This window comes from Eschrichtius robustus, chromosome 8 (genome assembly GCF_028021215.1).
Source record: "Eschrichtius robustus isolate mEscRob2 chromosome 8, mEscRob2.pri, whole genome shotgun sequence".
NCBI classification, from domain to species: domain Eukaryota; kingdom Metazoa; phylum Chordata; class Mammalia; order Artiodactyla; family Eschrichtiidae; genus Eschrichtius; species Eschrichtius robustus.
The window spans coordinates 53,129,359-53,147,551 of NC_090831.1; the positions used below are offsets into that span (position 1 = coordinate 53,129,359).

General features: G+C 38.7%; 1 protein-coding gene across 1 annotated transcript in view; it reads right to left on the reverse strand.

The window, feature by feature from the left end:
• ABCB4 (ATP binding cassette subfamily B member 4) overlaps positions 1–18,193 on the reverse strand; it is an 83,865-nt gene that overhangs the window by 55,737 nt on the left and 9,935 nt on the right. Inside the window, exons 5-12 of the mRNA XM_068550481.1 lie at positions 13,069–13,126; positions 11,574–11,765; positions 10,337–10,508; positions 8,233–8,357; positions 4,440–4,611; positions 2,252–2,365; positions 1,082–1,192; positions 734–859 (exon numbers count right to left, since the gene is read on the reverse strand). Coding sequence (XP_068406582.1) covers positions 734–859; positions 1,082–1,192; positions 2,252–2,365; positions 4,440–4,611; positions 8,233–8,357; positions 10,337–10,508; positions 11,574–11,765; positions 13,069–13,126 — 1,070 coding nt within the window. The remainder of the gene's footprint in view (positions 1–733; positions 860–1,081; positions 1,193–2,251; positions 2,366–4,439; positions 4,612–8,232; positions 8,358–10,336; positions 10,509–11,573; positions 11,766–13,068; positions 13,127–18,193) is intronic.

An 18,193-nucleotide genomic window follows, 5' to 3' on the forward strand; every position in this document is an offset into this window, starting at 1 on the left:
ATCCAAAAGTTGGTGCAATTGAGGAAATTTGAATATATACTGTGGGCTCGTATTGTATTAACATTAAATTTACTGATTTTGATGATCGTTTTGTGATTATGTAAGAGAATGTCTTCTTCTCAGAAAAGGTATTCTGCTTTGCAGTACACCTGAAACTAACACAACATTGTAAATCAACTATACTCCAATAAATATAAATAAGTTAGAATTTATAACAAAATTTTTAAAGGCCAAAAAAATATTCCCTAGGCCATTACTGTTCCCCATGTCCCCAGAAGCTTCTTAGAGACTAACCCACTTTCCCCTTCAGATATTCCAACGTTTAAGAAAACTCAACGGCCTTTGATGAATTTAATTACTGTCCTAAGATTTCTTGTGATCCTGAACACAAGGTTATTAATAATTGCTATATGGAATAATTTTGACCAAACTTAGTAAGTCCTCCCAGTGGTTTGGATGACTATTTTCCAGTGACCTAGTGGGTTATGAAAAGCTTAGTTGGAACAGAGGAGAGTGTTGTCTAGCTTCTTTGGCTTTTATCATCTTGAGTACTTTTGTTAAAACAGCCCAAGGTTTTGAATGCATTATCCAGATGCACTACAATTCTATAGCCTTTTTACCAAAATTGGATTCACATGCAAATTTGTTACCAAACCAAACAAAGCAAAACAATTTCAAAAGGCTAATTGGTATCCAGCTTCCCACTTTGGAGAACATGGCTCTTCCCACTTACCATGCCCTCTGTGGGGTCATAGAGCCTCTGTATCAGCTGGACCACCGTGCTTTTCCCACAGCCACTGTTCCCAACCAGGGCCACCATCTGACCGCTGTCTACCTTCAAGTTGAGGGCCTTTAAGATCTATGAGGGAAAAGAGAGAAAAAGAACACACTTCACAACAAAAGCCTAAAAGGGGAGTAATCTGATTCAATTTTAAATTTGGAAAAAAAGTACCAAATAAGGGACTATAATCTCAAAAGGAAAGAAGCACATACATATCAAAATAATAGAGACTATGGATTCTTTAAGATGATTAAACAATCACTCTGAATTAGGAATTCCTATAAACATTACTTACAATACCTTGACATCAGGTCGAGCTGGATAACAGAAATGAACATCTTTGAACTCCAAATTCCCTTTGATGTTATCTGGTTTGTGTCCTCTCTCTGAAAAACTGTCAATTTTAGGTTTCTAAATAAAACAAAATTCAATGACTATTCCATCATAGGACAAACAATTGTATTTTTAAGGAATCTGCTTCAGCAAATTCCAAAAATAGGACCCAGAATGGCATCTCAAGTCGAAGATGGTGTGTGCGTGTTTGTGTGTTTAAGGAAATATTCCTTCTCAGAAAATAGGCTTTTCTTGAAAAGTACATAAGGGATGTATTCATTTCATTTCATACGATATTTCACTTTAAGTTTCTGGCATATCCTCATAAATTTTCTAAATGGTCAAACATGCACATTCCTACAGCTGCAATAACAAAAACATACTATCATGGATATATCCAGGTATTTCAGCATTTAGTGAAAATTAGCTTATTCCTAAACAACAAATGTAATGGACTGGGTTGAGAAGATTGAACAATTGGTTAGAGCCAAGTTATTTAGGAACGATGTAAATTTTCTATATACGCAGAAGCTGAACAATTTTCTCATGACTTAGATTAATGAAATAGGAATTGCTTGGATTAAACAATCACATTTCAGTTACCTAGTTTGCATTTTCTCTGTGTAAATGCAGTGACATACTTATGTCAAAATGATTTTCTTTATTTCACTGCAGTCAGTACAACTTATGCAATATAGTTGATTCAAAATTATATCATACGCACAGGGATCTTTTTTTTTTTTTTTTTGACAGGGGGCAACCCACAGCAAAGCATACAATCAATTTTGGTCCCACCAGTAATTTTTCCATCCACTCATCCTGTATACAAATCATAATATTCTTAGTCTGGCTACAAAATGAAAGAGAAAAGGTGGAAAACTAGGAAGACAAACATCTTTGCTTTGAACTCTAATAATAACACACTAGTGCAGATGTACTTTCCCAAAATGAGATCAGTGCTACTTGATTATTTAAAGATAAACTTTCAGAAATATTAATAAGAGGCATTTGATTTCATTCATTACTAAGGAGAGGTTGTTCACTTGGCATAATTTTCGCACGACATTTAACTGAAAGCCAGATTTAATTAGCCAGACCTCAAAGAATTTTTTGGCATTAAAATAATAAATGACTCACATTATCAATAATAGCAAAGATCGCATATGCTGCTCCTCTTGCATTGGCAAAAGCATCAATACAGGGAGCAGCCTGTCCAATGCTGAAGGCTCCGATCATGATTGAGAAAAAGACCTGAGCAAAAAGAACACAAGGAAAAGTTATAAGTCCTATTCTGGAGTCCACCATCATCTCAAATATGATTTGTGTGGAACATACACTACCCAAAGGGTCGAGATTAGGTTTATCCCTTTAAAAGTTTTTTGGCAAAAGAGTAAAATTTACAAGGTTACTATAGCATTTTATTGCACGAATGGGTTTCTTCAGTCTCAAAAATATTTTTTTTGTCTAGCTTGCCAAACTATCTGTTGCTCTTCTCCTAGACTTAGACAAAGTCAGAAAGATTTTTCAAACCTATTTCCTTGATTCTGAAGCTATTGCCACCAGAGGAAAACATTTTCCATCAGTATTATTTTTCAGTCCTATATGATTTTCTCTAACTATGCATGGAATTACACAGAATGTTCAAGATAAAACAGATTTTGGCCCCAAGAAATTTTCCTTAAAAAGTACTACGTTATGTATTAATACATATTTTGGTAAGACTTTTAATACAAAAAGTAATAGTTCACACATTATAAAACACTAAATCACACCTGTGTGCGTTGATTAATAATTCCATTATACAATTGTTCTGTACTATAGCACACAAACTTAACACATTTCCCTTTATATTTTTTTCACTAGGAAAATAAATTGACATAGAAAAGTCAACACTATAGCTTCAGGAATCCAGATTATCAACAAACGTTAACTGAAGAAAACATAAATGAAGAGAAATGACTCCTTTATCTCTGGGCATGCTGAAACATCTACTCATAGTTTGTCTTTTCTCAGAAGACGGTAACAGTAACACTTCACATACCCAGAACTCAAATATCTCTCAAATATCTAGCCACTATCTGCAATACAGAGAAAGACCACTAAGAGAGCAAAACCGTCTCTACCAAAAGCAATGCTATGAAGTCAATGTGCTAGAGTTCTCAGTCTTTATGCAGAGGGCATCGCTGGGCTCCCTGCATCATGGGTATCACGCTGTAGCCCTACTCGGGAGAAGTCACTGTCTGCATTCTACAAATGGGGAGACCAGGCCAGAGAGGGCACACTCATCACAAAGGGTGAATGGCAGAGTCAGGATTCAACCTCCTTTCTTCAAAAAATTTAGCAAAGGAGGAAGTAAAGAGAGGTGGAGAGCTTCCGAGCTGACAACCAGAGAGGAGACCAAAAGGAGAAAACAACAGACTCAGCAATGACGAAAGCTCATCCAGCCAAACAGCCCCAAAACGTCAATGTAGTCTGAAGGTACCACCCTAGAGAACATTTTGAAATGATAAATGTTCATAATGTCCCTAAGTCATCATCAAGGGGTCAAATAGTGCTCCATGTCCTCTGTTTAGAAAGATAGGGAAGTGCAGGTTTTAAAACATGGTTAGTTGAATGGTTACGTGTTGCCCTGACCGTCACTGACGTGGAAAGAAGGTCACAATACATTGCTAGTTTATCAAACGTTTACAAAGAGGTATGCATAATACAATCCCAGTTTTGAAAGGAAAAAAAATCCACATACAGAAAATAATCCGGAAGATATACACCAAAAGTTATCATTAAGTATATATGGATTATTAGATCATAAGTAATTCTAAGTAATTTCTAATTTTTAAAATTATTCTGATTCTTTGTATAACTAGTATATATTTTTATAATCATAAAAAGGAAGCTATTTTCATTTTGTAAAAGAAAAAGAAACAAATAACTTTTCATCTTGTATTTGGATAGCTGATGTTTTATATCATGTAAATTTAACATTCTCTCATAGTATGACCTATGTATAATAATGTTTACTTTCTTATATAATGAAACTCAAAGGCAGAATGAGGATGGCGCCAATACATATTTGTTCATTCATAAATTCATTCCATTTTTTAAAATTTATATGCTCCATATGTTTCTCAATTGGTCTATCTACATGTTATGCCCTGTGTATTCTAGAAGGTCAGCTCTGCCCACAGGACAGAGCAAAGATTTACAGAATGAAAAAAGCCTATAACCATGGCTCATCCTTCAAAAAGGAGGAGAATGAAAGAAAAGAAAAGGTAGATGGATAAACAACATTTTCAGATTCTTCATAAATATTAGGAAAACAACTTACCGTCATTGCATTTCCAACAGTGTATTCTTTTGCTATAACTAGAGTGGATGCATACCAGAAGGCCAACGCATATGACGCATATATTAACAGGAAGGCAATGCCCATGGAAATGTTCGCCGAAATAGCTTTTTTAATTCCGACCTTTTTGGCATTTTCTAGATGTTTCTGATACCTACCAGAAAATGAGGGGAAAACATGATAATAAGAAAACAATCCATAATCTGAGCCATATTCACCTCCTTGATAGTTGGAGGTTTAAGGCACAAAGCCATAAAAGTAAGAAACCCCTGGTGAGACCCGGCTTCCTGGGAACTCAACCGATTCAGGATCGGCCAGGACTAGAACCCATCCGAGGCCTTTCTTTACTGGCCTGGACCCATCTCCCTTGGTCCCTACCAGTCCCACCAATGTTCCCATAGCTGTTCCAGGATTGAACTCCCATCCCTGGGAGAACCTCACCATCCCTTCATGGCCAGCATCACAAGTCAAGGTAAAGGTGGAAGAAGAGAAACCAAGCCAAGCCAACCAGGAATGACGCCAAAATGTAAATACTATTTGGGACTCTTAAAACAGATTCTTAACACAGGCCAATTTGTCTTGTCCAGAGAAAACCCTCCTTCCACAGCCCCACTGGGTGAGGGACAGGAATTTTACATGTTTGTGTACTTATACTTGGGCTTTTGCTTTTTTGTTTTGCTTTGGTTTGGTTTTTGTTTTGTTTTGGTTTTGATCAGGCTGACCTTCAACTGTCAAGCCTGGGTACAAGGTTATAAAGTGGTCACTACTTATGGGATATAGGCTCTCACTCAACTTTTCTAGATTTTAGTTTCATCACTTGTAAAATGGAGTTACTCTTTTTAATTGAAGTATAGTTGATTTAAAATGTTGTGTCAGTTTCAGGTGTACAGCAAAGTGATTCAGTTATACATACATATATATATTCTTTTTCAGATTCTTTTTACCTCATAGATTATTACAAGATATTGAGTATAGTTCCCTGTGCTATACAGTAGGTCCTTGTTGGTTATCTATTTTATATATAGTAGTATGTATATGTTATTCCTAAACTCCTAATTTATCCCTCCCCTCCCTTTCCCCTTTGGTAACCGTAAGTTTGTTTTCTATGTCTGTGAGTCTCTTTCGCTTTTGTAAATAAGTTCACGTGTATCATTTTTTAAAAATCCACATATAATCGATATCATATGATGTTTGTCTTTCACTGTCTGGCTTACTTCACTTAGGATGATAAGCTCTAGGTCCATCCATGTTGCTGCAAATGGCATTATAAAATGGAGTTACTAATCCCTACCTTGCAAGACGATTATGAGGTTGACAGATAATGATAGAAGGTTGTTAGTACAGTGCTGGCATACAGTTGGCAAAACCTGATAATTCCTATTACTATTATTATTACTATTGTTTTAGAATTTAATGTCTTCCTAAATATGGCTCTCTATTATTGTCATATTTTTGAATATTAATTAAAATTCATATTACTGCCTTCTAGGATTTGACATAAAGGTATAAATGTCTAGAATGGTTCCGTCAAATAACAACATTTTTTTCCGTCAATTTCAGTTAAGCCTTCCATGCTAGATGCAAAGAGTCTATAAATTTTGATTTTGGCTCCCTAAAATCAGAAAAAAAAAAAAATCCACTGATATACAATGAGACTTTAGAGAAAATACCACATACATTAGAGCGTTTCTATTTCTAACAAAAGACAAACAACATAATATCTTTTTCAGTTTAACCAAATAAGATGTTGAGAATTTGTTCATTTTTTTAAAATGTACGTTGCCACCAAAACTTATGTCTTTCAATTACTTAAAGCACCCTACTCTCCAGTGTTGTTTCCTCAGTGTTGGGCGATGCATACATTTAGCTGAGCTGCGTCCCTGGGGAGACAGCCAGCTCGCCATGCCCAGCACTGCTTAGTCCCAGGTGGCCCGGCCGCACATCAGCCCCAACGTGACATGGGGCTCCAGGGACAGTGGTGGACATGCTGTAATTACCTTCGCTGAGGCGGCTCGCTTACTGCTGCTAATGGAGAGGCACTGATTACACTCATCCTGAGGTGCGTGGGCTACTGTGTACAGGAAGCAGCAGTGAGAGAGAAAAAGGAAGAGTTAGAGAACCAGGCATAGGTTGGCTTTGAAGAGGGCTTAAGGAACAGAAAAATAGAAAATGAAAAAGAGGGGAGTAGGGAACCTCTGCTTTTAAGGCTGGAGAATTTCCAGAGAATTTCTCTTTCAGAGTTTTGGGTATCAGGAGTCCCATAGGATGGCAAAAGAAAATACTGCACACGGAGTCATACTTCAGTTATATTAGGGGATGTTATGATTTAAAGAAAACTGGTTGGGGCATTTAAGTAGAGCTGAGTAGCCTTTATTAGGGGGCTTTGTTCTGGCATATAGGTTTTCGACTATCAAGTTCCTTTAGAGCAGGGGTACTCCACCCTGAATCCCTGGTTAAGGAACTTGAAAGGGAAAAAATTTACATATTTAATTCCACTAACCTCTAACCGGAATTCAGCATTTCCTTCAATTCTCAAGGCAGGCAACAAACTGCTGTATGGTTAGCAGTAACTGTGACTTTGTTGCCAAAAGAAATCCTAGATCATTTTCATACCACTGTTCTAATTGTTACAGATATCTTAAAGTATCTTTTACCTGCAACCCTACTTTGAATTACAGTAAATATTTGACCCGTATTTAGTTCTTAGTATTTAATAGGTTAAGAATAGAGATATGTAATTACCACATCACAATTTTAAAATGTTTTGATAACTGTACTTCACTATAATTGGTTTCCTTTGTAATCCTACGTATTTTGTTTTATGCATTTAAAATCATTTAAATTTTTTTTTTAATTATTATTATTTTTTTAAAAATATTTATTTATTTATTTATTTTTGGCTGCGTTGGGTCTTTGTTGCTGCACGCGGGCTTTCTCTAGTTGCGGCAAGCGGGGGCTACTCTTTGTTGTGGTACGCAGGCTTCTCATTGCGGTGGCTTCTCTTGTTGTGGAGCGCGGGCTCTAGGCATGCGGGCTCAGTAGTTGTGGCTCGTGGGCTCAGTAGTTGTGGCTCGTGGGCTCTAGAGCGCAGGCTCAGTAGTTGTGGTGCACAGGCTTAGTTGCTCCGCGGCATGTGGGATCTTCCCAGACCAGGGCTCGAACCCGTGTCCCCTGCATTGGCAGGCGGATTCGTAACCACTGTGCCACCAGGGAAGTCCCCTAAAAAAATTATTTGTTTGTTTATTTATTTATTTATTTTTGGCTGTGTTGGGTCTTCGTTTCTGTGCGAGGGCTTCCTCTAGTTGCGGCGAGCGGGGGCCACTCTTCATCGCGGTGCGCGGGCCTCTCACTATCGCGGCCTCTCTTGTTGCGGAGCACAGGCTCCAGACGCACAGGCTCAGTAGTTGTGGCTCACGGGCCTAGTTGCTCCGCGGCATGTGGGATCTTCCCAGACCAGGGCTCGAACCCGTGTCCCCTGCATTGGCAGGCAGATTCTCAACCACTGCGCCACCAGGGAAGCCCCTAAAATCATTATTTTATGAAGGGAGTCCATAGGTTTCATCAGACTGCCAAAGAAGTCCACGGAACATAAAAAGGTCAGAACCCTGCCGTAAAGTCTGACGTTAAACTCTAGCCATCAGTAAAGGGTGCCTATATTTTGTGGGTGAGGGGTTAATATTAGGTAAAGGAAAGCAGCAGACACATATCACAAACGAATAAGTAACAAAATGTAAAAGTGGGTTCTTTGAACGAGTGGACAAAGAACGCTTCTGACCTTTTCAGCTCTCTGTTCTGGCCCCCAAAAGCTATCACAGTCCTGATGGCCCCCAGAGCCTCTTCTGCCACAGCACCTGCTTTTGCATACGCAGCTAGTTCTTTGTCACTAAATGCTGAGAGTATCTGGAAAAAAGAGAAACATTGCATGCCTTTTGTATGGGGAGAAATGTTAAAAGACAGTCTGATCAACTCTTTCACTTACTTTTTCTTCCCAAACCCTGTCCTTTATCAAACACTGTAGATATGAAGCAAACCACACTCAACTGTACCCGATCCAACGGCCGTTTCCACTCCCTACAAGGGGCGCATTTGATCCGCCCTGGTGATATGCTCCCCAAGAGGAGTCGTAAGCAGCTTTTGGCAGGAAAGCGCCCTTTGCAGGAAAGAGCTCTCTGCAGGAGGCCCCTTGGTCTTGTCACTAACCTTAAACCAGGCGCCCCCACGCTCTACTCACCTCCGGCCCCCTAGCACACCTTTCAGATCTTTTGATCACACAATACTTTGCCTAACTTGTTGGTTCTTTCCATAGATCAAAGATGTAGAAATGCAGAATAAGTAATTAACAGATGACCAGGTCTCTTCCCTAGCTTCCCCCTTCAGTAATCTCGTGAACAAACTGTGTGAACAAGATAGCATCTAAAGAAAGATCACAAGAGGTCAACAAGCCTGCGCGCAAGCCTGCACGCAGTGGAGGAGGGCGATGATTCTGACCCCCTATCTCAACAATGAACTGAGGTTACTTCCCCTTTTCCATTTAAAAGCTTTCATGACTGAACAGAATCTTCAGAGATGGTTTTGGGGGGACACCAAGTCCACCATCTCCCCAGACTGCCAGCATTTCTGATTAAAAGCAACTTTCCTTTCTACCAACTTTTGCAAGTATTGATTTTTTTTAGGCGGCGAGCAGCCGGACTTGATTCGGTAACAGAGTCAGCAAAAGGAAATCCACATGTAATTCTCTAGATAGTGTTTCTGGGAATAGTGTCGAGTTCTGTATCTACTACTGTTTTTCCTCTGTTAACTGCAAAATAAACTAAAATAAAACCTTACTGCTTGGAAAGGATGCACCATCCTTTTTTTTATTGTGTCACGATTTTTTTTTTTTTTTTTAAAGAGTTGCACTCAGTGCTACAACTTCTTTTTTTTTTTTAATTTATTTATTTTATTTATTTTTATTTTTGGCTGTGTTGGGTCTTCGTTTCTGTGCGAGGGCCTTCTCCAGTTGTGGCAAGCGGGGGCCACTCCTCATCGCGGTGCGCGGGCCTCTCACCGCCGCGGCCCCTCCCGTTGCGGAGCACAGGCTCCAGACGCGCAGGCTCAGCAGTTGTGGCTCACAGGCCCAGCCGCTCCGCGGCATGTGGGATCCTCCCAGACCGGGGCACGAACCCGTGTCCGCTGCATTGGCAGGCGGACTCCCAACCACTGCGCCACCAGGGAAGCCCCGTGTCACGATTTTTAATCACTTTGAAAACCATACTTCCAGATCTACTCACGGGCATTCTACTGAATAAGATGGCTAAACAAGATGTTGCAGGAGAACAGTAAAGGAAGAATCGAAACAAAAGAGATGCCAGAGTCTACTAAGCGCATCATCAACCCCAGAATGAGCAAAAATTGCCAGTCAAGTTTCTCAACTCTGGAGTGCTGGTTGAAATAGAACAGGTTTTGTGGATTTTACTGAAAGGCAAAATTGTCAGAGTGTCATTTAACTGTCACAGGTAACAATTAAAAATAAATAGGACAAATCTAAACTTATTTAAATGTTTTATATTCATGCAATAGTTTGAAGGAATGTCATATTTTTAAATTATGTTTCCTGAAATAAGGACATGACCATTTATGTAATTTAAATTAGTATGCCAGAAGATTTACCTAAAGTAGTAACAGTTCCAAAAACAAAATGTAACTGAGGTAATAACTGTGACATTTGAATCACTTTAAAAACAATCTTCCTTATTAGAGCACCAGATTAACAACATGCTCCTGGGTGTGGTTTCAAATGACATTTAACATGGATCTGCACAAGTACCAGAATCCTGCATACTGAAAATAACTCTGTCTGCGTGGGTTAACACACACGGAAATGCCCACGCTTCACATACCTTTGCCCAAACAGCTGTAGAGAGTCCCAGGATAGGGCTGATGGCCATTATCACAAGGGTGAGCTTCCATCCTCTGAGAAACCCTACTATGAATCCTGCAAAAAACGTGGCTATTGCTTGAAAGAACATTCCAACCTTGTCACCAATTCCTTCACTGATTTTGGAGATGTCACTAAAAAAGATCACACCTAAGTGGTTACAGGCAGGAGGTCTTCAGTCAGAAAGGTGAAGCAGACATCTAACAAACACAGAGACAGGCAACACTTGTTCAGACTCCTGCAAGCCTCTTTCACAGTCTTAGCCTCTTGAATGACATTTTTCCCCACCTAAATACCGTACAAAGGAAGAAATTCAGGATTAGTTCACGCTTCTAAGAAGTTAACATCATTCAATTAGTTAATCCTGTGAGAGAAACATTAACATTTTGAACGTAGGAGTCAATTTGTTTAAAAGCAGGAGCTAGGAAGGGCATTGCAACAGGAATAGGGAAGGGCTCCTTGCTTCTACCCTTGATGATATTTTCAACCCACTCTATTCTCAGTACAGCAGCCAGTGTGATCCTTTGAAAATGGAAATCTGAACATGCTACTCCTCAGATCAAAAACATCCAGTGGCAAAGCTGAGGCCAGCCAGGCCCTACATGCTCTGATCCTGCCTCCTCTTGGACCTCATATGCTCACTACCCTCTTGCCAGGACCTCCAGTCAGAAAAAGCTTATCATCTATCTCCCCCTGCTGGAACGTAAGCAACAAGAGGATGTAGATCTTTGTCTCATTCACTGGTATATCACAAACATCTAGAACACTGTTTGGCACATAATAGGCCCTCAAATATTTGTTGACCAAGTGAAGAGTCAACAAGTACTAAGACAAGTCTCTTGGTGAATTCATTCAATCATTGACTCACTCATTCATCCATCTTGAGGGTCATCTTAATATCTGTCAGGCCCATGATAAATATCTGTTTATCTCCTTGAGAGATAAGTAAAGGATGTAAGCTCATTCCTCAAATAGGCCTACTACATAACTAAGGCAAAAAAAACTAACAGATAGGGAAAATACACTGCGGCATAGGCTGTAATTGCTAAAGATGGCTATCAGATGATCTATTCCCAATACACACCAAATGCTTAATCTAGGAAAAAAAATTTTTTTCATTTAAAATCTTCCTTTGACAAATTTTCACATACTTAGCAGTTAATTTCTTTATGAAAGTGTGGTGCTAACAATATACTTACTCTGTTAGCCGAGTGTTGAGTTCAGTGGTATCACTGATGTCAAACCAGCCTATTTCCTGTCGTAGAATAGCATGAAAAAACTCTTGCCTAATTTTCTTAATCTGTCGGCCAGCTGCCAAAGTCCAAAATGAAACCTGTATATAGGCAGCAACAAGAACGCCAGCACCTAATCCTGAATAATAATATGCATATCTGGAAAATAATTCAAAAGTTTCTTTTAAATATAGTCTTAACCTCTTTGGGGAGAAATATTCAGAACTGGGAATTCGTAAATTTACAGACAGATCACAAAGACCGTGTAGGACATTGTAACAAACACACATTAATTTTTTTCTCTTTTCTTAAATTATAAGAGGATAATGGCAAATCTATCCACTTGAATTATCAGCCAAAGGTAAAATAAAGTTTTGTGGTTAACTGCAAAAAATATAATGGTGTTCATGAACCATGTTTAAACTGATATTGACAGTTTGTAAACACAATTTGACTCTTTCACAATTCATATTCTAGACTTGCATACCTTACTGTACTGAAAAAGTGCACCACGTTGCAAATACAGGACTAAACAGACCGAGCATGCAAAATGGTTCTTAGTATAAGTTTTCCCGTATTGTTTACACAAAGAACAAAAAACCCTGTTCCTAATTGGCAGAAGTTGAAAGGTGTTTTAAAAATAGAATGCTAAAATGTCATGAATTCAAACCAATTTTCAGTAAAGTCTTAACTAAATTAGAGGAAAGTTAGTATCTTTATTTTTTTTTAATTTAATTAATATATTTTTATTTTTATTTTTTTGGGCACGCCCCGCAGCATGTGGCATCTTAGCTCCTCTACCAGGGATGGAAATTGTGCCCCCTGCTTCGGAAGTGCGAAGTCTTAACCACAGGACCACAAGGGAAGTCCCAAAAGTTAGTATCTTTAAAAGTAATAAATTCAATTTCAATACTCTCAAATATATTTTCTATATCATTTTGCAAACTGTTTCCAGATAGAAGCCTTTCAGGCCTGCTATGGCAAACAGACGGTATTCATTTACGTCAGCAGCATTAATTGATAAGTAAACATACAAACGTTATGTGACAGGCTTTTGGGATTTCTACGAAGAAGGCTGAATGAGGGGAGAAATGCCATAAATGACATTACTGGATCAACGGACAAAATTGGAATACAGATGGTAGATTGGATCAAAGTGTTGTATCAATATTAAATGTACTGAGGTTGATAAGTGTACTGTGGTTGTAAGGAGAATGTCCTATTCTTAGGAGCCATGCTGAAGTATTTATGAGTAAAGGGTCATACTCTGTGCAGCTTATTTAAATGGCAGGGGAGGGGGAATAAATGAAAACAATAGGTTAAAGAGTCTAAAGCGTATATAGGGACTCTTTGTACATTCTTAAAACTATTCGTAAGTTTGAAATTGTTTTCAAATAAAATGTTTTTTAAAAGTACACCATAAAGAAGTACATATGTATATATACATATATTAGCCAATTACCTAGTCATTTCTTCTTCCAGAATTCTGGCTGGATTTAGCATTAACAAGGAAAAATTCACTAAATAAAAACAAAACAAAACAAAAATAAGACATTTTTGAAAGGCACTGCCAGGTTTTAAAAATCTTTTTTCTCTTTCCTTTTCACTCTCAAGTCACTCTTGTCATTTGACTCATGGAAAGGGCCCAAGGGTTTAGGTGCATTTAGGGTCCAGCTGGGGGAAGTTAAGCCCTCCCAGGTTCAGCCCCCTTCCTAGAGGTCTTGGGCCTTTAAGCAAAGCAGCTTCCTAAGGCAGCAGAGAGGAGTTGATGAAGGGCATACAGAAGGCAGAGGAGGAAAAAAGAAATGGTCCACATAGAAGACACAAGATTTAAGGGGCACTTTTTTTCTTAGAGGCGCAAAGCACTTTCCAGATACTTGCTTCTTTTGATTTTACTTTACTATATGTGTGTGTTTTCCCTTACATGCTTCCTCACGACATAAGTAATAGAACGGCTGAATTACATTCATTGCAAAGAAAGAAAAATTAAAGAAAAGAAAGATAGCTGAGTTGCTCAAAGACAAGTCAGTGGATCACTGGCGATCAGTCACCATCCTGCATTCCCTGTCCTGGTTATCAGCAGTCCTGTATTTTGGTATTTTTAAAGCAGTATTAACTGGAAGGAAATTGTCTTTTACTTTGAACTAATTTGATAAAAATGTCCATGTGCCTTTTCTGGTTTACATGTTTTAGTAATAGCTAGGATTTATTGAGCATTTATTATACGCCAGGCATTGTTCTGAACACTTTACATGCATTACTTCGTTTAAGTTTCACAGCAACTCTATGAGGTAGGACTATTTCATAAATTCCCATTTTACAGATGAAGAAATTGAAGCACAGGGAGATAAAGTAACTTACCCAAAGTCACACAGCTAGCAAGTAGGCTGAGAGTCCTAACACTATACCATACAGCTCCTGACACTATACTACACTGATTGATTCATGTGGTAATGACTTACTTTCACTTTTTCAAAAACACAAAGTGAAAAAATAAAAAGAAAGCAGCCCATATCTACTGCGTTCACAAAATAATAGGATAAAATGTCACCAAAGCATTGATGAGAAAACACACCAAGGTAGGCATTTCCCATTTACCATGATGCCAGGAGAGAAACTAGTCTTTGTTCTAGCCTTAGATCATGTTTTCTGGGTGCTGTGTTATCATTCTTATCTTCCTCCAAAGGAAAATAAGGTAGAAATTTATTTTAAACTACTGTCAGGATCAATTACCAGGCATGTGGCCCTGATGGTGGCATAATTTTTCCCTCAGGGTTGTTCTTTCTACGGATGTTCATAGTGAAGTGTTTCTACTTATTAATCTAGCTCTTTATCAGCTACTAGATCCTTGAGGAATCAGACCGTATTTTACTTCTGTTCTTATCCGTTCAGTTTTGCATGCTCGTTTCCTTCCTGAGTTCATAAATCTGACACCTTTGATATGCCACATTGGAACCGTGTTTCGAATTAGAGGCAGACAAGCTATCCTAAAGCTGTGGTATTTGTAGAAACCATTGTTCAAAACCACAGGAAACCTGCAGATATATGTGTACCTGGCTATTTTTTCCCCCTGAACGTAGAAATCAGGTGAAATCCTAAAATGAGTTTTACTCTCCTCCAACACCAATATTGCAACTCAGATTGACCCTCCCTCCTAGGAAATAAGAATCTACAAACATTCCAAGTTTGACCTGCTCCTTTCTCAGAGTCCCAGGCCAAGAATGGCATTCTAATTCTGGGTTAGTAACCGTAGGAGCCCCAAAGCCCTCAGGAAACCAAGAGTTTCTGCTGCCTGATGACAAAGGTGAGGCAAATGTGTGTTGATGTCTCGTTCCTGGAAGAGCCGTGGAATGAAATCTGGAATTCTAGACCTGGAAATCTCATGGAATTAGATCTGGAAAGGGCCTCAACCTGGTCTTCTCAGATGCTACGTATTAGGCTTCAGTCTCCTAAACAGTCTTTAAGCAGTTATGTGGTTGAACGCTTCGCAATGCTGTCTGCCTGTTAGAATCCCATGGGGAGTGTGAAAAAATACAGATGCCCAGGCTCCATCCAAGACCAGCTGAATCAGAACCTCTGGCTGAGTCTAGATCATAATTCTAAAAACTGTCCCCAACTGATTCTAATGTTCCAGGATGGAGAACTCCTACTCTAGCCTGCCTGAATGCCTCCCATAATGAGGAAACGGGGAATTCTAGAAGCCGCCTATTCATTTTAGAGAGCGCCCATATAATTCATCCATTTTATAGATGGGGAAACAGAATCTTAGAGTGGCTGTTTCATTTCCAAGTTCTTACAACTAGTTTTCCCCCAATATTTATGTTCCAGACACTTGACATAAATTGCCTCATTTAATTCTATCAGTAGGTCTACCTTTCAAAGGTGAGAACAGTAGGGATTATAGAGGTTAAGTAATTTGCCCAAAGTCATAAGCTGGTAAGGGCCTAAATAATAAACATATACCTTAAGGATTACATGGGGAGACATTACATAAGGTCACTTTGAGTCTCAAAGTAAATCAATGTCTGCCTTCCTTGATTCTGCCCAGCACTTCTTTTATTATATAGAAACACTCAGCACAGGACAGAGTTGGTGCATGTCCAGGCAGCTTTGGTAGTGTGGGTAATTAATTAAGGTAACTGGGGCTCAAAACTGCCTTTTCCTCTCATCTATGTGGCAAAGGGCACGCAGGGTACATCGATTTCTCCACAGAATCTCCTACATTATTACAGTCACATAGACTTGGCATAAAATATCAGGTTCCTAATACTCTGCAGAAAAACTGTTTCCTATGACTCCATTCTTAAGGTTTGGACGAGGAATGTTTTATGCATAGTTTCCGCACAACCGAGTCATTGTGAGGGAACAGCCTTGTCACGGAGCCTTTATTCTGTTGACAAGGATGGTCTCTGTTCACAGTAAGTCACTGTCAGGCCCTCTTGTAATTTAAACCTTTATTTCTTCTAACATTCCCTTCTCATTTGGCTCCCATTTAGTCTAGCTGTCCAAGAATCCAACGATTCTAAAGAATAGACTCTAAATAAACATCATCTCTCTGAGATGAGCCAGTGAGCTCTGCTAAGTACAGCGGAATACTCTATCTACTCTCAATCCCCAGGATATTTGCTAAACTCTACAAATGTAAACCTACCAATGAGCTCTCTGAGTATGAAATGTAACAATTTCGTCTTCTCCAAAAAGGCACGGGAATATTATTTGTACACACTACTAAAGAGTGGACATTGGAATCAATAACATCTGAGGGACTTCCCATTCCAAACCCTCCAAGACAGCTAATATGCCTAGTGACAAATGTGGCTGTAGAGGACCAAGTGTCATTTAATTTGGAGGCCACTGAAACTGAGTTGGCAACTCGGGTGAGTTTATCACTCCAGCTATTACAGGTCTGTAAGTGACTTGCTCGTGCCATTCCCCAGAGAGACCTTGAATTTAGCCCTGGGCACAGTACATGGCACCTGTCTGCCATTCCAGCTTCAAAGCGATACGGTTGCATAATTAGAAACACAGAAAAGACAAGCAAACTGCTCCAAATAAGAAAGTTGTGGAATTACTCTGGTGTTAGCAAAAACAAAAATAGGACGAATAAAACCGAACCAAATGCCAACTCCCCTGTGATAAGAGCACTGCATCAGATTTTTAAAAAAATTTAATTGTGATAATATACACAAAACCATCTTAACCATTTTAAGTGTATAGTTAAGTAGCGTTAAATATATTCACGCTGCTGTACAACCAATCTCCAGAACTTTTTCATCTTCCCCCAACTGAAACTATGCCCATTAAACAACAACTCCCCATTTTCTCCTCCCCCACGCCTGCTACCACTATCTTACTTTCTGTTTCTATGAATTTGGCTACTATAGACACCTCATATAAGTGGAATAATACAATAATTGTCTTTTTGTGACAGGCTTTTTTCACTTAACATAATGTCCTCAAGGTTCATCCATGTTGTAGCAGGTGTCTGAACTTCCTTATTAAGGCTGAATAATATTCCCTTGTATGTATATAACACATTTTGTTTATCCACTCATTTGTTAATCTGATTTTTTTAAAATCCTGAGTTGAAACCAATTTTTTATTGATGTTCAAATATAGGCATCATCCTACTGTATGTGTGTGTGTGTGTTATAGATCTATAGATCTTATAAGAAGTAAAAGGAAAACAAATAGAAAATTCCTCATTTCCTTGAAGGCTTTTTAAACTGTCCTATCTTACTCCAATTTTACCTTTATGGTGTTTGTGTTGAAGTTTTGGCCACTGGTCAAGCACAAGTAATCCATTTAAAACTTTCCCAAACACATTTTTTTAAAGGAGAAAGCTATTTACATTGGCAGTATAATGTATATGGGCATGAGCATGGCTGGGATGGCAGAAAGACCTGGGTTTGAATTCTGCCCTAATACTGTATAATTTTGGACAAGCCTCAGTGTCTTCATGTATCACAGAAAATAATATTACCAGCTGTGTGAGACGGTTCTTGTGAGGCTTAAGTGAAATAACACCTAGCACCTGATACACACAATGAAAGGTTACTATTATTGGTGTTATTTTTATTACAAAGAGGTTCTTCTCAGAGACAATAGTACTGGAGAGTAAATAAACTATTTTTGTAGGAGCTTGATTTAACTTTCGAAGGATGCTTTTACTAGACTTCTAAAAGGCATTAATATCCATCAATGTTTATGTAAAGTACAGCTTTTTTTCCTGTTGTATAAATTAAGCAATCATGTTCTCTTAGGTAATTACAATTAAGCCCTACAATGCTAACCAAATATGTAGTTGTCAATCAGTGAACACTGAAAACTCTTACTGAGTGTCATCTAAATTACAGAGTCCACTTTTTCTCAGATATCTTTACTATGAAAGCTGCCCTTTCCTTTATCAGTTGTTTTCCTTCTATTCCGCCGTCTGTGTGCCAGTAAAGCTTCACTCGGTCTTCTGCAGCCTAATGCCCACAGGTCTCTTGGGAGGAACTGAGCTATCATGCTTTGTAGGAAGCATGAATATCTTCCTTTCTATGTTAAATCTGGCTAATATGAAAATAACTTTGTCCACTGAAACC